The sequence below is a fragment of the Lepidothrix coronata genome, unplaced genomic scaffold (assembly GCF_001604755.1).
Source record: "Lepidothrix coronata isolate B3197 unplaced genomic scaffold, Lepidothrix_coronata-1.0 Scaffold108, whole genome shotgun sequence".
Classification (NCBI taxonomy): domain Eukaryota; kingdom Metazoa; phylum Chordata; class Aves; order Passeriformes; family Pipridae; genus Lepidothrix; species Lepidothrix coronata.
In genome coordinates, this window is record NW_016690288.1 from 2,751,931 (window position 1) to 2,773,855 (window position 21,925).

At 42.3% G+C, this 21,925-nt stretch overlaps 1 protein-coding gene across 3 annotated transcripts in view; it reads left to right on the top strand.

Moving 5' to 3' along the window:
- The first annotated feature begins 10,968 nt into the window (after window positions 1–10,968).
- GATSL2 (GATS protein like 2) overlaps window positions 10,969–21,925 on the top strand; it is a 128,016-nt gene continuing 117,059 nt past the window's right edge. For all 3 annotated transcript variants that reach the window (XM_017824085.1, XM_017824084.1, XM_017824086.1), the window contains exon 1: window positions 10,969–11,365. In XM_017824085.1, coding sequence (XP_017679574.1) covers window positions 11,253–11,365 — 113 coding nt within the window. In that variant the 5' untranslated portion in view covers window positions 10,969–11,252. The remainder of the gene's footprint in view (window positions 11,366–21,925) is intronic.

Sequence of the window (21,925 nt, forward strand, 5' to 3'; positions counted from 1 at the left end):
AGGGTTTCTTTTAAGTCTTATGCTTAATCTTTCTAAATGTAGCACTGTCACACAGAGTTACAAGGTTTTGTCCTTGTTTGTTTAGTTTTCTTTAGCCGAAATAATTATCAAATCCCTAGTGTGAGTGCAATGATACCATTTGTGTTAAAACTGGAGAGTGGAAACAGAGTGCTGTTTCATTGAAAGTTCAATGTTTTTGTGTTTTTGTTTGATCTCTTCTTGAAAAAGGAAACCAAAGCTCCTAAGCCTCCATTTTGGAGAAGCAGAGTGAGACAGCAACAAAGTTCCTTCCCCTATGGTAGTAGTCCAGTGGGAAAGGCCAGGTTCAAACACCTCTTCTAAATCTGGCCTTTCACACTAAAGTGATTGCCTTTTCTGGTTTGTGTTTGCCTGTCTGTCTGTCTGCCCACCCCTGCAGTGTGTGGCTAGTGCAGAAGGACCCCAGAAGGAATGCTGGATCTGCCCAGTCTTGCCAAACAGTTGCATTGTGAGCACTGGAACCTGTTCCCAGTTAATATTTCACTGAAGCTGACAGTTTTCCACAGAAAGCTTTGGTTTCAACAAATCAGCACTTTCCAACAGAGAGGTCTTTTGCCAAAGAAATTCTCCAAATATTTAGTTGTGGTTGTGATAGCTCCTCAGTAGGGGGAGTTCTGGTATGCTTAGTTAGAGGTTCACGTCCAAGAAATTGGAGAACAACATACAGTGCTTTCATGACTGTGGTTGGTTATGAGGAAGGGATAAAAACGTCTAGGACTTCTGCTCTTCTTTGGGCTTCATTGTCTCCCACTGTTCTTTCTTTTTGCACGTTCCTAAGTTAAAGAAATACCATGTAGTATTTATTCTGCTATCATTTCCCCTTGGGACAAATTATTCCAGTACAGACATCTTTCTGTTATTCAGCCTACTGGACCAAAAGCAGTGAATTATTCTGATGATCATATTGCCTTACCTTCAATTCATCTATTTGTTCTGCATGTGGACCCATTTTGTGTTATTTCTGCCTCAGAAGTTTATCCCATTTCTAGCTCTGCCCAAGAAGCACATCGCAAAATCACTGCCTACTCACTCCAGTTAAAGAGTAAGAAATGAATTGGAGTTATATGGGAAGAGTGGTAAGGACGTTAACATCAACAACTGAGAAGGCACAGTCTTCAGGTAATGAACAGATTTGGAAGCAGGTAACTGTCTGGAGTATCTCTTCTTGGTATAACTCCTTTTTTTTTTCCCTTTTCTGCTTTCTGCAACTCACAAACAACAACATAAAAAACCTAAGAACAATTTATTGCAGCATTCTTTCTCTAGGACAACATTTGCCCCCTTGTGAAAATAGACCACTAGAAAAAAAGTCAGTTCTCAGTTCAGTAAGTGGCTTTCACTGTCCATCCACCTGATTGCCAGATCCTGCTCTCCCCTCTCAGCCAGAGCTGTCCTGCTGTTTGTTTGTTGGACCTCATCTATAGTAAAAAGCACTGGTTTTCTTCGCAAGGTATTTATTGCATATCCACTTCTCCCCACCCATCCTCCTCTGGACTCTCGCCCCTCCCTCCCTGTTAGACATGATTACATGTTTTTTGGCCTCATTCCATTTAGTTTACTTTGCTGTATCATCCTGAATTTGTGCGTAGCATAACAGCTCCAAAGATCTCCTGGTTTGGACCAAGTGATGGAGTAGGCAGAGTTCATTAACATAAGTAACAGCATAGCAAGAAACACAGCCCTGAAGTAATCAAAACTGAAATTTGAAAAAGTGACTCAAAGTGTATTACATGCTGTCTGGTACAGGCAGCAATGGGCCCTTGAAAACAGCCAGTTTTATATGTTCTATTCAAACCTGTCAGCTCTCCAGACAAAGACACAGGTAGTTATAGTGGGGGGAGAGAAGGCAGGTGGGAGGGGGATATGTGTGACTATATTATAGAACCATGTGCCTGAATTTCTCCTTTGATCCCCAAAGCTGGAACACTTCATGTTGTTGTTGTTGTTTTTTGTTGCAGCATGTGGCAGAGGAAAGCCATGATTAAGCCTAGGAGTGGAACTTTTTCATATAAAGCAAACTTTCTACACAACTAAATGTGTAGACACTGCCTCCTTCCACTTGCTCCCCTGTGTGTCTTGCTGTCCCATTTCTTTAGACTGCTTGTTTTCAATGTTTGTAATGTTCCATTTTAAAATATCTCAGTGTTTTTTACCCTGCTGTCTAACAGACTTTGTTCTCCACTTCAGCTTTAGTTCCTCAGGGCACTCAGATTATTACTACTAAAATTTTGTTACTAAAATACAGACTGAGTGGTTTAGAAGAAGGTGAGTTTTTGTACCTGTTAGACACTAGACTGAGTGTAGCAGTAGAGGCTACAAAAAATGTCTCACATTCTGCCATCGGCATTTGCTACTGTCAAAAACAGGATTCAAGGCAAGATGGTCCAGTTCTGCAGCTCATTATATTCATCGCTGAATTTGTTTCAGCAACTCCTCCCTTGCAGCATCTATGGACCTACAAATATGGTGTATTATCCAAGTAAAACGTATTGTCTAGCTACCATGGTGGAACACACAATCTGAAGATGTGAGAACACATTTCTAGTTCTCTGCAGAGGTATACTGTTGATAGATACGACATTTCCACGATTCTTGCACTTGCAAATTGGAGCCTGAAGCAATCATATGTGACTCCCAAGTGTTAAAGAAGCAAACTTGGTGTAGGTAAATGTGTGTGCATTTCCTAATTGTCTAGTTATTTTTATGTCTCTTTAGTACATTCTTCATTTTAGTCCTGGTCTGTGTCTACTATTAAACTCCTTGGAGTATATGAGAGTAGTTGTTGTGCTTGCTGCTGTATCCTGTTTTCAAGGGATAACACTGGGTTAAAAATCTTAAGCTGGTATGAGAGGCAAGAGGAGGAGAGTATTTTCAAGTATTTGCTGGAATGTGCTGTGTGGAATCAAAAGGGTTGAGATATTTGAAGGAAGACCCGTGTTAGAGAGTGTGAGAACAACAGGGCTTTACCTTCTAAATTGCTCCAGGAGGGCTTGTTTATATCAAAGTTATCATGTAAAAGAGACCCTGCTGAAGAGGACAAACAGGAGGGAATGGATGCCGATAATGCACTGGAGGAAATGGAGATTGTTAGAGAGACCAGGCTGCTTCCCTGTTGTTAGCTCCTGCCAAGAGAGATGGGACATGATGGCTCAGGCCCTCTATCTCTTATAGAAGAATGGCCAACAGGCCCTGTTTTGTCCCAGCAAAGCCACTTTGCCTAACTGGAATTCCTGCCTGCCTGCCTCAGCTTCCCTTAAAGAGAGCAGGCCTTAGAGTGGATTTAAAATATTCAGTTTCCCCCTCTTTGCTGAATTTCTGTCACTGGAGCTCCCTTTGACCAGACAAAAGCTTTGACTAGCACAGCAAACATGTAGGAATTAGTCCCTTAGAGCAGGCTGCAACTTCTAAAGCCAGCTTCAACAGCAGTAAATGCACTGCCACAGCCAAAAACTCCCTAGCGAGGAAAGAGCATGATGTTCCAGGCTCACAAAGCCAAAAATCCCCGGGACTTATCCAGAGGTTATACTGACTGAGAGATTCAGGGGGTCCTCAGATGGCAATGATAAAACCCTGTGGGTTCAACTTAGCTGTACCAGTTCTGAACGAAGCAGTGTGGTCAGAAGTGTACTGCCTTCTGTGCATGTAAGGTTACTCTATAAATATATGGGCAAATAAGACCTTCTCACCATTAAGATATGGGATGTAGTTTATTGAGAATGTGGGGGGATTTTTCCATACGGCATTTCATGTGGAATTCATCTTGTGAATACCTGAATCCTATGGTCCAACAGAGCATAGAGGATTTTGTTCTGTACGATCAGAACTTTCCAGCGTGTAGAAAGATTTTCTGGGAAAAAGATTGGATTGGTCTTTAGGAGTCCCCAGGCTGCTGTGGAGCCCTACCTGGTCACACAGTAGACTGTGAGATATGCACTATATTCCTCAGTGGGAGGTACAATAAATTACATTGAACAAGATATTGATCTATGCTTTCTCATGAAATCTTGTCCCCACCAGTGGATGCCTTCTTGCAGAAAATGCTCTGTCCACTGCCTCCTGCACTCTGGCCTCTCTTACAGCACTAGGTTTCTATAGAGCAGTGACAGTGTTTGTTTGATTTGGTGCAAAACGGTGCAGTTAAGGGAGGAGCTGTGGATAAATTTCAGATCCTTAATTTGCGGATCATTAGCTCTGCATAGTAACCCTTGGGAGACAAGGTCACCTGCTTCATGGGCTGGGAAGGTGGTTTTGCAAATAAGGGTGTTTGTTCAACATTGCTGATCCCTGCTGATCCGTTATAAAAGCCACGTTAGTTATTGTATTCACGTTATGTACAGTCATGTGATGCTTGAGGCCTGACATACATTTAGCCAGTCAGAAGAGATAAGGCAGGCTACAATCTGGCTTTCTTCCCTGAGGTTTGCAGAATGTGTTTGCAGATGTGTTGATCTTCGGGAGACTGGGGGGTGGGAAGGAGGGAGCATTTTCTTCAACTGCTTATTTCAATATCCGAAGTAAATGAGAAGCTGAGGTCATCTTTAGCACCTATTAGCTGTGAAGACATTCTTCCCACATCCTGAGCCTGCTGTCTTAGTTTTGTAACAACAATGCTTTTCAGCCTTCATAAAGTGGATATGACTTCAGTCATTTCATCTGGCAGTGTGTAAGAGCTAATGAGATGGACTGGGTCTGTTTCAATAATGCTTATTGCAGCAAACAGGTTTAAGTAGCTCACCTGATCAGCAAAACAGTGTAATCAGCATCTTGGCTGGGAAACTTTCAGCTTCTGTCTCGTGATGTTTTGGTTCAGCAACGCGTGTATTACTTTTGCTCATTTTACCTCCCAGAGTTTGAATGTTCCCAGTAAAGTCATAGATTCAGCTTCTTAATGCATCTAGGTGTTAAATGAGAATGAGGGATTCATAGGAGTGGCTGTAGCCATGGAATTTCCAAGGATGAGGACAAGCTTTGGCAGACACTAAGAGAATGAGGAATTGAATAAAGTTTAGCAAATGTTGCTTGCCTTAAATGGGGACAATACTAACCTGCCACTCTTTGGTATACTGAGTTTTGGCGAGGTTGGTGAGTACTGCAGTTGGAAGTTGCTGTGTCCAGTTACACATACCAGGTACATGGAATTTCATCCCTTCTCTCCAGAGGCTACATAACACTGATTATAAGTGCCAAACCTTTCCCCAGCCCAGTACTGGGAGTTGTGTTGTTTTCTGTTCTAGGACAGTAGTTGTTAGGTGTCACCAAAGCATAGAACACAGGTGGGAGAGATGTGAGTTTTTGTCCTCCCTGACCAAGGTGTTTAGTTGGATAATCTCCATTTGCAAGCTGGGGTGTGAATGTTTATTTGGAATTCTCTGCTGCTGTTCAGGTTAGGGGTAACGTAGCTTTGTGCACAATGGGAGCTGCCTTTGCACATCCCTTGGCTCCTGTGGCCTCCCCCAGCTCTCCTGCAGGACTTGGCCTCTCCGAGGAGCTGCTGCACAGCAGAGTCTCATCTGCACTTCTGCTGACCTGTGAGCATGAGGTGTCTGACCTGCTCAGCCCACTTCATACTTCAACAGCAAATTAAAGGTCTTCATTAGTGTATTTGATAGTTGAATAAAATGCTTTGAAACACTGGCACATTGACTGCAATCGACTTTTGAAAGGTCTGTGGTTGCTAGAAGGAAATTAGCCTGATAAATTGCTCTTTTCAATTAAACAAATGGGTAATTTTTCACAAGCAAGCTCAGAAGCTATCATTTGGGGAGCTTTTTTCCCCCCTTTTTTATTTTTATTTTAGTATATTACACGTGATTGTTCCTCAAGAACTGAGTTTTTTTTTTTCCAAAGAGGCTAATTGTCCCTGAAGTGTAAGCAGCTTGTAAACCCATCCTGTCTCTCTCCCTCCGACAGCCCCATACTGGTCTTGTGATCAAGCAGTGGCCTATGAATTGTACTTCCAAAATGACAGTGACTGATGGTGTGACCTTGGCTCATTGCCTGCCTTTCTGTGCCTTTGTTTACCTGTTTGTCTAAAGAAGCATTAACCTCCCTGGGTCAAAAAGGCCTGTGTAACTTAAGCAAGGAGTTCTAAGGTAATTATAGTTACTCAGTAACTTTCATCTCAGAGCGAACTGATTAAGGAGGCTAAAAAATGTGGTGGCTTCCCTTTTGGTCAAAATCAGCGACTGACCTGAAGGTACCTCTGTCCTCAAACCTTTAAACAGAATCTGCATTCAAAAGCACAGCTTAGGAGCTGAAACAGATTGCTGTATCCCTTACGTACTGCGTCTAAAAGGGACCCCAGAGACACACACTGACCCTGGTTTCACACCAGAGCTACAGATATGCTAAGAACTTCATATGCTCCATCTACTAAAGAAAAGCAAATGCTAGTACAAACAACTGCAACACTGGATTCATCTTGCCTTGGGCATATTTACCCAGGGTATTGCCATTACATCATTTGCATTAGGCCTTTATTATCTGCTATTTTAGATCTTAGAAGCTGTTACAAGCCCTGGTCAGAGGTCAAGATGCTGTTGAACTTCAGATCTTTCTGAAAGAAGAAATTCTGCCAACAGCAGAGCAATGTTAAATTTACAGCAGTGTAATGTCATACAAATCATGAGAAAAAATGTAATCTAAATTATATTTATTTTTAAAAATGAGGTTTTGTTGCCAAAAATATAGACACTGCATGTTAAAATCCACGTGGAAAATACTACTGTACCATCATCTTTGAGAACTAAACAAGGTATTTTGGGGCTTTTTTATACTATCAGAAAAGACCACAAATTATTTAAAAACAAACTTCCACCATCTAAATAAAATAACACTGAAATATCTTGCTGTAGTTTGGAGTAACTGCATAAAACATGACTCACGTGTTTAGAAATTCTCCTTTATCTTTCCTCTGTGTGCAGCACTGATCTTCATGAACTGTTCGTCACAGTGCGTAATTACATTCCTTTCACCTAAACTTTGTCTACATGTTTTAAATTTCTATTTCCAGAAGCTGATTGCTGTTGAGTGTTTCAGTTTGGTTTGGAAGAAATCTGCATGCAGTCACTTGGGTGGTGGACTTCAGTGTGCTTTATGAGAAATTTTGCACTCAGACAAAATGCAGACTCAGAAGAGCAGAGTCTACCACAAGACTGTTGGTGACCTGTATTTTGATTGTCACTGACAGAAATGTTTGAGGCAAAAATACAGACCATCTCCTTGAACTCAAGTTTTTCATAAAACACTGCATTCCTTCTGAGGACCTCACTTCCAGACAAACAGTGCTCCAGAGAAAGCAGGAGATGGCTCTTGCACTGCTCACCAGTGGGAAGGTCCTTGTGATTGTGAGCAGAAGCCAAGATATCTGACAAGTGCCTGTCAGTCCAAGTACAGTCTGTATTCTTCTGCTGGAGAACCCCCACCACCTCTGGCCTCAAGGCTTCAAAACCCAAATTCTGTTTAGTGTTATGGCTGCTATCTGACCTAGAGCACTTAGAAATCTCATCTACTTACTACAGCTCATAAGCACTCTGCTTGCCATCCAGGCAGGGAATGGGTTTTGGTTTAAATGAAAAGATGCAGTTACATCATCTTGCACAACAGGTCCCTGCTCTGTGTCTGGGCCAAGTGAGTCCTCTCGAGCTGGAAGAACATGGAAAACTTGGAATTGCAGTAATAAAAGAATATTATAGCATGTTATGTATAATAACAACACATTCTAGCCTGCTCCCTGCATGGAATCTCCCAGGTATACCTGACAACAAAGGATAGAGAGATCTGAATACTAATAACAGCTGGAGGAGGGGGCCCTTAATAGTATTTTGGCTAATTGCCAGGTTGCCTGCTCTTGAAAAATTTTCCTGTGCTGAGCTAGACACATTTTTCATGTGTAGAAAATTAGGTTGTTGGTAGGACTTCATATTTTCCTAATGCTTCCTACAATCAACTGTGTGAAGGTTCATGATAGCCATGAGATATGTGTTTCTAGCTCAAAGGCCTTCAGGCCTTCTTTGAAAGACTTGGAAAATCATAGCAGCTGAACAGGCACTGGAAAGAAATTGCAATTTTGGAGAGCTCCAGATGTAAACTTAGAAAATGAAGAAGTAGTTTTGTATTTTGTGTGTTTGGGTGTTTTTTTTTTTTCTTGTTTGCTCGATTCTTCTTTTTTTAGTAAATACAGATGACTAACTCAGGGCCTCTTTTCTCCTACCCTGAAGGAAGAACAAAGTCTCTGATGATTTGCTTGTTCAAAAGGTCTGCACTGATTTTACCTTTAGGTCTGTTCTAACATTTCTCATTGTTTCATTGTAAGCATTTTCTGTGGTAATTAGACTGTAATAGCATAATCCCTGGTGGCCTTCCTGGAGTGTCTGGCCTCTCTGGGTTGAGAAAGCTCTGCTTAGTGACAACATATTTTCCTCTAAGTGGGAAGGGGAAGAGTTGATGTTGTGAATGGTGTACTGATTATGATGGAAAATCTCTTTAAAGAGGGAAGTTTTGCAGCATTTCCTAAAAGTGATTCAGGCTACATTTGTGTGATTTCCTCTTGAAGCTCACAGCAACCAAGATGGTGCATGTTTATTTTGTCTCTGGCTGCTTCCTTCTGGACTCTATGGTCTGCATTGTCCCAGAGAAACACAGATATCTCTGTGATTTGTAGATGCAGGTGCAGGCATTTTTTGTAGCTGGGCACAGATACATTCAGAGCTTTGAAGTCCAAGACCTTGAACTGGCAGTGGAAGCAGATTAAAAATCCTCTTTAGCTTCCTAAAATGCAATGCCTAGAGTCACCTGAACTGTTGTGTAAGGCAAAGAAAGAAAACTAGCTTTTTAAAGGCTTCTAAAAAATGAAGTAGAGATTTGATATTTTATCTTGGTTGCATTTCCTCTGAATGATTTCGACAAACTATTGATGTGAATGACTCTAATTTCAAGGTTTTTTCTTGGGATATAACAAAATTAAGACAGCCTTTCAAAGTATGGCCACAGGCAGAGGAAGAACAGATGTGTCCAGGGGAGAAATACAGCCATCCCATGGGAATTAACAGAATAGAAAGGCCTCAGAAATCCTGGGTTTGGAAGCTTGTCCCCAGACAAGGGATTTCTGCAACAAGAACTCAGGCCCTAAAACCTTAACTTGCAACTTCAGAAGCTCTTCCTTCTCTATAAGGAGAAGGAATGGCTTGAAGTGGGGCTTGGCTAACTGAGCTCTCATCTTGTGCCCTTGGACACATCCCGTGCCTCAGTTTTCCTCTGTGCAGAATGGAAGGGTTGCTAATAATGGTCTTTAGAAAGCTTATTTGAGATCTACTTGTGAAAAGGGCCATAGTGACTGGGGGATGGTGGTGTGTTCCTGGCAGAATCAGTGTCATCTGAAGTCAGAGGGAGCCTTGCACAGAATCTGAATCAGGTTTACAGCCCAAGCCCTGCTTTACAAACACCCCAAGACTGAATTTAATTGCTGTGTTAACGTGGTGACAGTGAGGTGCAGTGTTCACAAACAGCGTGGCTGCAGTTGGTTGGTGTCACGACGTTCCCAGTGCCAGAGCAGCTCCATTTCTGGGGTGCTGGTTTGGAGGCTCATCCCTTCCTACCTCTATTCAGCCTCCTTGTGTTGAGGAGTGAGGCAAGAACTGGGATGAACAGGCCATTCACCCTTCCAGCATTACAACTGTCACACACACAAGGCTGGTTTTATATTCTTGACAGCTGTGATTTTACCTCTGTAACACTTCCATGCAAAGTGAGGGGTTTTGCCACTTTAGTTTTGTTTCCCAGGGAAACGGACGAGGACTCCCCATCTGCCACATGAATGAATGAAAATGGTAACATTTGACTATTTCCCTACGGTTAGCAAAAACTTCTGAAATTCTCCTTTCTGCTGGTTTTTGGGTTGTGAAAGATTTTTCCCGATAGGTGCAAAGAAAATTAAACAAACAAAACCACCACCCCAACCAGCTGGGCACTTAGAAGTGTTGATTCCCGTGTTTGTTTTTCTTTCCTTTTTTTTTTTTTAAGTGACTGGTCAAAACTGCCCCTTGAAGGGGGACAGGATGGATAGATGGGCTGAATCCAATTATATGATACTTAACAAGACCAAGTGCCGGGTCCTGCACTTTGGCCACAACACTCCACGCAGTTCTACACACTGGGGACAGAGTGGCTGGAGAGCAGCCAGGCAGGAAGGGACCTGGGAGTTGGGATTGACAGGAAGCTGAACAGGAGCCAGAGTGTGCCCAGGTGGCCAAGAAGGCCAATGGCATCCTGGCCTGGATCAGGAACAGTGTGGCAGCAGGAGCAGGAAAGTGATTCTTCCCCTGGACTCAGCACTGGTGAGGCCACCTCCGGAGTGCTGTATCCAGTTCTGGGCCCTCAGTTCAGGAAGGATATTGAGGTGCTGCAGCAGGTCCAAAGAAGGGCAACAAGGCTGGGGAAGGGACTGGAGCACAAGTGCTGTGAGGAGAGGCTGAGGGAGCTGGGGTTGTTCAGCCTGGAGAAGAGGAGGCTCAGGGGAGACCTGACAGGAGGTTGTAGCCAGGTGGGGGTCGGTCTCTTTTCCAGGTAACTAGCAGTAGAACAAGAGGGCAGGGTCTTAAACTGCACCAGGGGAGGTTTAGATTAGACATTAGGAAGAAATTCTTTACAAAGTGAGTGATCAGACATTGTAATAGGCTGCCCAAGGATGTGGTGGATTCACCGTCCCTGAAGGTGTTTAAGAAGAGACTGGATGTGGCAGTCAGTGTCATGGTCTAGTTGACAAGGTGGTGTTGGGTCATAGTTTGTATTTGACGATCTCAGAGGTCTTTTCCAACCCGGTTGATCCCGTGATCCCGTCCCATCCCGCCGGGGCGGCGCGGACTCCAAGGCCCGGCATGCGGCGGGGCGCGGCGCAGGCGCAGGGCTGGGCTTGAGTGGCAAGTTGTTTGTTCCAGCGAGCACCAGCTGCTCGGCGCCCCGGGCTCCGCTGCTCCTGCCCGGCTCAGCTCCGCCGGCCTCCCCCCGCCCAACTTCGGCACCCTCCGCTCCCTCATCTCCCAGCCCCCGGAGCCGGGAAGGGGCAGAAGGAATCGAGGGGAGGCGGGGGAGGAACACAAAAAAAAAAAAAAAAGAAAAAAAAAGGCACCGACAATAACAGCCCCCTCCCCCTCCCCATTCAAAACCACAAAATAAACCCCAGGAATAGATGAACTACAAATGAGAAAGAGGAAAAGATGGAACTGCACATCCTAGAGCACAGGCTCAGAGTGGCCAGCATAGCCAAGGAGAACATCCAGTTGTTTACCTATGGATTAATCAAACTTGCTTTCCTGTCCTCCAAGACGAGGTAGGTGCTGGGGATGGGGCAGTGCGGGGGCGGGGGCGCCCTCCTTGCGAGGGGACGTACCCTCCTTGCTGCAAGGGGGCTCGGGGCTGCAGGGTACCCTCCTTCCCGCACAGGGGCTGGGGTGGGGATGTCTGCCTGGCAAGTGAGCACAGCAGCCTCCTTCTTGCAAAGGGGAGAGGTTGATGGGTGCTCTTAAAAAAAAACCTAAAAACAAAAAAGGCATCCCCTCCTGGGATGGAGGACACCCCTCCTTGCAAGGGGGCAGGGTGTTCGGGTAGGGGACACCCTCCTTCCTGCAAATGGGCACGGTGCTGAAGGAGGGGGACACCCTCCTTGTAACGGGGCAGGGTGCCGGGGTGGGGGAGGGCACCCTCCTTGAGGAGTCAGGGCGCTGGTGAGAGGGGACGCCCCCTCGCCAGAGAGCAGGGGGTCTTGGGCTTGGGGGAACACCTGGGTCTTCCCTACTCACACCCACCATCCCAGGACTGGGAGATGGTGATGCAGGTCAGCGCTCAAGTTCGGGGTGTCCCAGCCCGGCTTTGGGGCACCCCCCGCGGGCAGCCCGGCCGGGCCGGATGAATGGAACAGGTGGGGGCCGGGGGGCCCGGCCGGGCCGGACAACAAAGGCAACAACAGCGGCCCGAGGAGGAGGAGGAGGAGTGGTGGGGTGTTTTCTCTCGCGCGCTCTCTGTTTTCTGGGTTTTTTTTGTTTGGTTTGTTGTTTTTTTTCCCCTGGTTGTTGTTCCCTGCAGTACTTAAAACGAAGCCTCCACACGCGGGTTTGTTTAAAAGGTGCTTTTCCAGTGCTGCCAAATTGGAGGGAGGACGAGGGGCAGTGCATGCCTTGCACTTGAAAATTATGATATTGAGTAATATGGATTGTTATAGCTTTCAGGAAAAGAAAAAAAAAAAAAGAAAGAAAAATGTAGTAGAAGGCACTGTGAGAATTTTTTTTTTTTTAAGAGGAGGAAACAAAATAGTGTGGACAGTTTATTGAATGTATGTAAGGTGCTAGGCCTGTCGCACAAAACAACTTGAATTGTAATCAATCATGTATTCTTCTGTCTTCACTTAGCTTGGTGACTTTGGTCTGTACAGAAAAAGAAATGGGAATGTAAATAACACGACTCAAATTCTTCTTGTTTTTCCAGCCTGATAATTAGTATTTCAGTTTTCTCCCCACATTCATCTTGAATAGCATTCTTGTATGAAGGTGGGAAGTTTTCTTTGGCTGCAGGAAAATAATAAATAGATAATAAATTTACTTTTTATTTCTTAAATTGTTTTTTTCCAATCTGTAATTCAATCCTCTCTCTGTTATAATGTTTATGGATGAATGGAGCTATTTGTGATGTAATTTGATCACAGTCCCTTATCTTATGCATTGAAATTTCACTCTGATTTGGGGCTCATCCCATTTGGCTCACCACTGACATTGTTTGCAGTATAAAGTGTATCAGCACCTTGTTTACTGCTGTCCCTGAATACTCCGTGGGACATTAAAATAGAAATGTATGACTGAGGAGCCTTTAATGTGTTGCTTTATTGTAATTGAAAGTTGCTGCTGATTTTTTTGAAGGACTTGTTGCTCCCCTTCCCATGCTTAAAATGTCACTGTTAACATCAGTAGTGAAGTCTTTAAATCTGTCACTCCTAATGCATAGACTGGAGTTTTGGGGGTTGTTTTTCTAGGGTATTATTATTATATTTTATTTTTCTTTTTTAAACTTCAAGGATGGGCCTGTTGTCTTTTTGTTTCATACTAAATTTCACATCTTCAATGTTAGAGAGCTGTGAAAGGATCAAGGCAGTAAGATAACCCCTTTGGGGTGTGATACCTTGTCCTGCATTTGGGTGCAGCACTTGACAGTTTCATATTGTCTTTGATTTCTGTGGTGTCTGTCCCTTTCCATATACACTGTGAGTATCAATCTTTTCCTTAGCTTTCATGGAGTCTTACTGATCAGGAAGAGTAAATGTTTGTGTAAAAGTTTGTTGTTTTATTTCCCTTTTGTTTGTTTTATTATTTTTGCAGACAGTAGAGATGCAGGGGAGAGAAGGGAAAGTTTGCGTCATTCTTAAGACAACTGACAGCACTGAAACCTTGCTTTTTCCCTTGTGCTTTTGCTTGCCCTGATGCAAACAAGGTCCCTGCCCCACAGACCTCTCTGATGAACACCATGTGTATGAGGAAGGTGAGGGTCTCCGGGAGATGTAGCTCCATAAATTTATGATCCCACTGTTTCTTTTTCCTCCTCCTTTAAAAAGTGAATATGCCCAGGAGACAACAACTTTTTATGGGGGTGCAAGAGGGATCTCCCTTCCTGACCACCCTATCTACAAAGGACCCGTTAGGGGGTGAAAGGGGAAGGTGGCCCACATCCCTGCTAACCTTTTCTGATGAGATAGCAAAGATGCCAGTTACTTACACTACCTGCATTTTTCCCAGTGAGACCTTAAATGGAGTTTTTACCGGTGCTGCAAGGCTACCAGTAAGAAATAATGATTTGAGATCCAAAGGGATGGCAGTGACATCATCAGTATTCTTATGTTGGTTATGTGAGAAACTAGAGTTTTTACATAGCCTCCTGTGAGAAGTGATTTGGAGGGTCTCTTTTATGTTTTTCTTAATCCTCTTGGGAAGAAAAAGTTATAAATCTCCCTCTTCATTTGGCCTTTTGCTACTCTCAGTCTGCCCTTGTTCATGACATGAGTCTTTTAATTTAGCTTCTGTTACAATAACAGTATTTTTTGTAACAAAGAACAGCAATTTTAAAACTATTCCGATGGCTGGAAGCAAGACAGCAGTTAACAAGGTGAAGAGGTGAGACCAATAGTGAATAAAACAGTGAGCTAAACTGAGCTGAAAGAAAAACACTATTAATCATAACTGTGTTAGGCATGACTTTTTTATGCAAAGTTGCATTAAGAGAGGTACTTCAGGAATAAATAATAGCGGAACTCCTGAGCAGTTACACTGAGCACTGTGCTCTTGGTGCCCTGCTTGTGTCAGTGCAGACCTGCTGATTCCAACTGGCTCCGCCAGGTACCCTAGTGGAGGAACAGATCCATGTCATTTTTAGTTGCATTTTGCTGTTCCTGTCATCATCATTCTTGTGTTTTACTTTGTGTTGGTTGGAGCGTGTTGCTAATAATGTCAGGGTCGTGGGTTCAATCACCATACAGGCCATTCACTTCAGGGTTGGACTCTGTGATCCCTGTGGGTCCCTTTCAAGTCAGATTACTCTGGGACTCTGTGTCTGACTTGAGGATTTTTACCTATTCAGAAGGTGTGCAGTGTGTTTAGGTATGTAAATATAACAACTATGTGTGGCTTCACCATTGCATCCTTTTCCTTTTGCACATGCCTCTGTAAATGTTAGTTCTCTGGTGCACAGAACTGTGCTCATCTGGGAACTCCCACCTTCAGCCTGTGTGCTGTAGAGCAAGCGGCTTCACTCCCATCAAAACTGCCTTCACTTCCTTGGTCAGAGTTAAACTGTCTTGGGACACGTGACACAAGTAACTTGCTTGAAGACTTGATAGACATACTAACGTGTTGCTATGTTCCTGTCTTGATTTTTTTTTTTTTCCTAATTGCAAAATATTATGTAGCTGCATCTCAGTGCATAGGAATTAAATCTGAATAAAGGGGAAGGACAGCCTGGGATGATGTTTGCACTGAACCACTAGTGCATGCAATAGGGAGAAGGAAGGTGAGCCTGACCTTGTCTTTTGAGTGTATATAAAAAATATATGGAGAGTCTAGGAGGATAAAGTGGGATCAGGGTTCTTCCAAGCACTGTATTTTATATGATGTAATTAGCCTGATTTCTGGGTAATGCTTTGATAGACCCCTGAACATCTGGAGTCAGTGAGTTAAAAAGTAGCCTTTCCTGTCTATTTCAGTACCTCATATAAAGATTTGGTGGTAAACAGTGAAATAAAGTAGTTGAGGGAAAAAGGTATATTATTTAAATTGTAATGCTATTCAATTATAACCAGAATGAATCAGAACAGTTAGTTTGTTCACAGGGCTGGGTGGTTAAAGTAATTGTAGGTCGTTTGTCTGGCATCACAAACTTTAAAAATCTCAGAGGGTTTTTTGTTGCTCTTTGGTTTGAGGTGGTCATTAGGTCAACACACTGAAGAGAAGGAACAAGTTCTGTATGTGTAAAGGATGAGATTTTGGTCACAGAAGTTTCTAAGGCTGCCATTCCAAAAGCATCTGTCACTCTTGGTTCTCTTTCAAGATGCTCTGATCTTCTTCTGAAGGTACAGTTTGTGTATATTGGTGACTTGAAGCAGAATTACAGGCACTTTGCAAGCTTGCAGGTTTGGCACTAAATACAGACGACTGGCCATGCGAATGAGATGCTTCCCGGAGAAGCTGGAGGAACCAGGCTGGGCTCTGCCCCAGCCTCGATTCTGCTTGTCACTCACCTCTACCATGGGATGCTCAGAGGCAGGAGGTATTCTTAGTGTGGAGAGGAGCTTAAAAATATTCATTCTACTAAAAATGTAGGAAGAAGTGAAAACTATGATAAACTGTACAGAATAAGTTGAATTTCTTTCTTTAGTTTGTGAACAAAAAACATAATTTTGTGGTGGTATGTTTGGTAATCTGTCCGTTTTGCTTAGAAGTAATTGACACCTCTACTTATGAACAGTGTGCTGTTGCTATTAATATAAGTGTTTCTCATTCCCTGATCAGTTGTTTACTGTCTAGGTGTCCTGAAATTGGAGATACTGTAATAAAAGGTCTATTTTGGATTTCAGGAAATAATAGGACAAACAAGTGCTTAAAATGTATCCATGCATCATTTAAAGACACTCAAGAGATCAGCAGCCTGTTTCCTTTGGTATGAACTCAGAAAAACGTGTCTTCTATGCCCTTGTATGAGATACAGATCGGTCTGCAACCCTGCATGATTATCTGGCAAAGACAACTCCTGTAGTTAAAACCTTTTTTTTTCTTGTTCCTTCTGCCATCCAAGGAAGACTGAGTAAAGGCTTTTGCCAGTTATAAGATAGTGTCTACTCGTCTAAAACAGCTGTTTTCTTTTGGTGTGGCAGACTCCCAGATGTCTTGAATATTTCATTTTCTTTTCTGGGGGTGTATGTGTGTGCATTATCTGAGGTTTGGGGACTTCTTTTTCAGTCCTATTTGGTGACCGTCTGTTACAGAAGGACTGAGTGCTGATGTCCAGACACGACAGGAGGCTGGAGTATGGGAAACCTCGGCTTCAAGCCTGCCTGCCCTTCCCCAGAGCACTTTGCTGCCTTGCTTGTGTCACCATGTGCATGTATGGTGCTGAACTTGATGGTGGATGTTCAGAATGAGTAGAGGTAGTAAGAATCAGCTAACTAAGAAGGAGAGAGAATAGAAGTTACTTGTTTGGGCTAAGGAAAGACATAAGTGCTTTAATTATGGATGTCATCAATTTATATGCAAGGCTGCTGGGTGTTTCAGATGCTGCAGTGTTTTAGAGTGTTAAACCTTGGGAAGGACAGGTTTCCTTCCTGATGGTCTCTTTTCATTTATCTACAAATGTTGTTATTATTTCCCTTTCTTTTCTGCTTCTGGCACATGAGTGACCAGTGGGGCACTGCCTGATTTTGTCTTTTTTGCCTGACAGTTCTGTTGTGTAGTACCCAACCTACCATGTGGTCCCATCAGGCTGAGGCTGATGCCATGTCAGAAGCTGACAGGAGTGCTTAGAAACTAAATGAGATTCAAAAGGTAGACCATAAGTACTGGATCAAACCGACACTGTAATTCTGGGGAGCACTAAGTGGTGGAGAAATGTTGATTTAGATATTGTACTTTTAAAATAAATAACTGCCTGTAGTTTGTAGTGGGATGGATGATTGTCCTTATTTACAATGGTAAATGTTTCAGTCCATTGACAGAGCTGTCACATGGATGAGATGCATGTTCTGTGGATAAGGTACAGCAGCAGTAATGTAAAAGAAACACCAGTAGTGCCCATTCATCTTGAGTTGAGAAATAAAAAAGAGGAAAAAAAATTATCGTGTAACTCATTAAAGATCCCTTCAGCTGAATATTTGTTTATTACTTTGAGATTAAAGTCAATATTTAAATGAAAAATATGACTTTTATTAGTTATTAGATGGCTCCTCCTGCAAGCTGGGTACTCATGCTTCAGCAGTATAGCCAATGCAGGTCTGCTAAGGGAAAGTATGAGTATTGTGCATTTGTCATTGAGAAGCAACAACTGAGTTGTTCATTAACACAATAGTTTGAATCCACAGGCTACTCCTCCACTGAGTTAAACTTAAATTAGGCACCATTTGATGGCTGAACTGTTTAACAATGCCTTGTTTGTGCTCTATAAATATGTAATTTTTTCCACTTAATTCTCTTTTTTTTAATCTGTTGAGCACACTACCTCATTTATCCAACACACATCTTCTTAATCGTCCTGCATGCTTCAGAGTTTTAATATATTTGGACAGGGGCTGCAATTTCTTTTTTCAGAGGAAAGAGTGCAGATTTGTTCTTTTGTTTACTGCCAACTCCAAGGTAAACTCCAGCTCTGATCTGCTGGTAGCTGAAGGCTGGTAAGGGAAGAATTATACAACAGGAATGTGAGGAAATAAGTCCATTCTTTATAGTTCAGAATCAACAGCCTGTAAGCTGCAGCTATCATTTCAAAGTAAAAAAGATCTCTTCTCTCCATCAAGCTCAGTTTGGTTTTGTGTAGCTAACTGTAAGATATATTTGTTAAGAGAGAAAAAAACAGACAAAAATGTTTTATTATGGGACAAAAGAAATTGAGAGTGATTAAGCCAGTTTTGTGACTATACAATCCCGTGTTAGTTCCAGACATTCTGCACAAAGTTTTACTGTGCTGACCATGGAAACAGAGTATCTGATCTGATTTTTGTGGGCTGATGTATAATAAATGTTTTGTACTGGTTGATGAAGTTTTATTTTCACATCCAAAGAATAGCAGTGAATGCCTAAACTTCCTCACCAACCAGAACAACCTTACTTTGGTCTGTTAAATGTGGTTTACTTCAGATTAAAATAAAAAGCCTACTTCTGACCTGCAGCCTGCTTTGGGAAGCTTCCAGCAGTAATGCTGAGGTACCAAAGCTGCTATTTAGCACAGTTGGCACATGGAATAGAGAAGTGGCAAGTTTGCTTGGTGGCAGAAAACCATTTGTTAATCCTTTGGGGGTGATTTTGTGGGGATGCCTGGGTAGGCAAAGTGATTTTTTCAGACTTTTGTGGTCCATTTAAATTTTGTTAACGTGGTAGAATAAAAGTTTTTAAGATATTGTGCTACTTACTGGTCAGTAGTTGTAGGGAGATGTAGGCTGTTATTGGTGGTAAGCTGTTCTTGATCCAAATACTTTCAATACAAATTGTTTATAAAGTAGGAACCAAACCTTCTAGTAAGTGTGAATGTGTATTTGACCAAGATGTCACTGTAAAGGAAAAGTTCATTTTCTTTGACTGCAAAGCTTTAGTGCTCTTGTTACAGAGTATACTAGAGATGCTATAAGGTGTTGCTGTTTAAGAGTAAATGCAACCTTTAAGTCTTATGCAAAGTATTCAAATAGATGAATTTAAAAAGTTGATGCTGGGGGAATTTCTAAACCGGAGAGAGGAAAACTTACAAGTTTTGACATGGGTGGAACAGTTAAAACATAGGTGTGATTCTCCCTGTCTTTTTCTGTTCAGGCTTTTTAGAACTGTTATGTGCAGAGAATTTGGGTGATGATATGCACTAGTTTTAGTATAATATAATGGCCAGTCTTCGCGAGCGAAGATTTGGGAAAGGTCATTAACCCTTCGAGCCTGCGCAGTGGATTTTTTAGGTGAGACCCAGCGTGCGCTGAACTGAGCCCACCCTTTAATCCTGAGGTTCATCTGCTGGGGCCGAGCAAACTTGGACAGTGGCAGTGAGGTCCCCAGGACGTAGGTTTGTTTAGAGTGACCTTCTCTTAGATGGATTGCCTTACAGGGCTGACGAGCTCCATCTGTAATACCTGAATATTTATCCTAGTTCTGTGGTTAAAAGATTGGCATTTGACCCTTTCTTATGCCACACGTGTATCCTGTTTTACAGGGTGACTTGGTTGAAGTTGACAAGTCTGAGACCTTGATTGAAATGGCCCATGTTAATCTTGTTTAAATCTGTAGCTTTTATTTCTTTTCCTAAAGAAAGATTGACTCTTCTCTCTTGATAACCTCTAAGACACTCAACTGCATGTAGATGTAGTCTTGGGAGGAAGAAAAACAAGGTAACTCGTAATAATGAGAAGGATATACTCTGTATTCATCTACGCAACTGTATACATTTACATAGATTTACTTAGTCTTTATTTTTATGCTTTTTTGAAAGTGATGGATGACTTATCACATGATTAGTCTTTGAGTTGTGATGTTTTTCAAGCTGCTTTTGGGTGGAAATTGAAGCTTGATTATAACATGGAAAACAAACGTTTTCATTTGCTCTTTTTAAACTACTACACAATATTAAATGTGCTAAGTATTTAGGGAAAAAAAAATCTCTGCCTATTTTGTGTTTATAACTAAGCAGTGTAATGTGACCTGTACTAAACAAATGAAGCTGGTGGTGCCTTGAGACTGTGCTTGGCAAGGCATTGGAGCTGGGATGTCTCAGACTCCCACACTTACTTCTTGTTTGCAGACTAGAAGAAGAAAACCTAAGTTTACTTGCTTTTTCAGTTCCTAATTTGTTTCTCAACCTGGAACGAACCAGTAATTATTTTGAATTAAACTGAGTAGTTTCAAATAAGGAAAATATTCTCCCATCTTGCAGAAGATGCTGTTGCTGTCAAAATCTGGTGTATTGCATAAGTGGACTTGTTCCCGTGGCTTTGTCGCTGATTTCTCCTCCGTTGACTTGTTTCATTTGCTTTGGAGTTTCAGCAGCAAACATCTTTTTGTAAGTGTTGTTTAAATTATCTTACTTACACCTAGGATGCCCTCAGTCCAAAAATTTTTGGATTTTAGATATTCTTATATTAGATGAGCTAATGTTAAAATAAAACTGTGCTCTTAATTGTTTTCACATTCAAACTACTTGGTTGCAAAAGGGGGATGTTCGAATTGACCTTTCGCTGCTGTGGGGATTTAAGACAGTTGATGATATACTGAGATGTGTTTTGAGTAGCATGTTATTTACCCATTTGGCATTTTTGTAAGCCAAGTAGAGTTTTAATGTGCATTACTTGTTTGTGCCTGCTGAGCCAGCAAGGTGTAAAACCACGTGCCTGTGGCTTGGTCTCTCCTGAGCTTACTGCAGGTCTTAAACTAGTTAGTGAATGGTTTTCTGTGGTGAGCAGTGGGTCTATGTGCTTTGCAGTAGTTTCCTTGCATGAACTAAGAGGTCACAAATTGACATAGATTATTTTTGTCAAGAGATCTTTCTTCAGGCAAAACCCAGCAGTGTGGACAGGTTATGGCAATTTCTGTACAGATGAAATTACTACTTTATTCTGGAAAATGAAAGGGATCTGGGTTACCTGCATTGCAGGCTAGGTAATGAATGGTATGTACAGATTTGCAAACCAGCCAGATTCCTAAAGAACAGATCATCATTTTTAATGCAGTTTGTTTTTTCTTTTTTCAATGATTGCTTTCTTTTCAGTGTTCCTGGCATGCAGGTGTAATGGTATTTTGGTGACTGCCAGGAACCACTTTCTTTGCTAGATCAGTATGATGCTGGCTAAGCACAGAAAAGTTAGCAAGAATTCAGCTTGATCAGAGGCTTTGTGGTTTAATGGGGGGAGAGGAAGAGGAAGGGAAGTGACAAAGCCCAGAGTTGGCCTTGTGAATGAGCATGGATGGCTTATGGCCTGAGAGCCTCACGTGGGACTGATGGTTAATGCCACAGTGGAGCCTTAACCTTTTTGTGCAGTTTGTCCGCGCCTGGTACATTGTCACAAAATTAGGAAATAGCAAATCTTCACAGAATGGATGAGGTCGAGAAGGATCTCTGAAGATCATGTAGCCCAACCTTCCAGCTCAAGGCAGAGTCTAGAGCAGGTTGCTCAAAATTTTGTGCAGTGGGATCTTGTGCTTAAAGCCATGCATGGAGCTTTGCTCTCTGCTGTATTAACATTTCGTTGACCTCGTTGACATTTTGGTGCTTTGCTCCACTTGGCATTACTTTCCACATAGCATTATAATGTGTAATTTAATGTCTCATTTAAACACAACAACGTGTTTTTTGAACTTGAGTGAAACTGTACAACCTCTCAGTTGTGGAGAGAACTGTTGGTATGGATGAGAGACTGTTTACTGCAATAGTTCATTGGTCCTTTATGTTGCTCTGTGAGTATTTTAGGTGAAACTGTGTATTGGCTCTAAACTGTGAAAAACTAGCTGAAACAAATTAGAAGCCAAAAAATTCCATAGCTGGGTAAGAGCAAAGCTTGCCTTGGGAAAGGGCATGTATTCACTTCTGGGCCAGTGCAGACAGCTTGATTCCAATTTGTGATGGTGTTAGATAGAGGTACAAGACTAATGAAGCTACTTCTACCCAAGTCCTCTACACA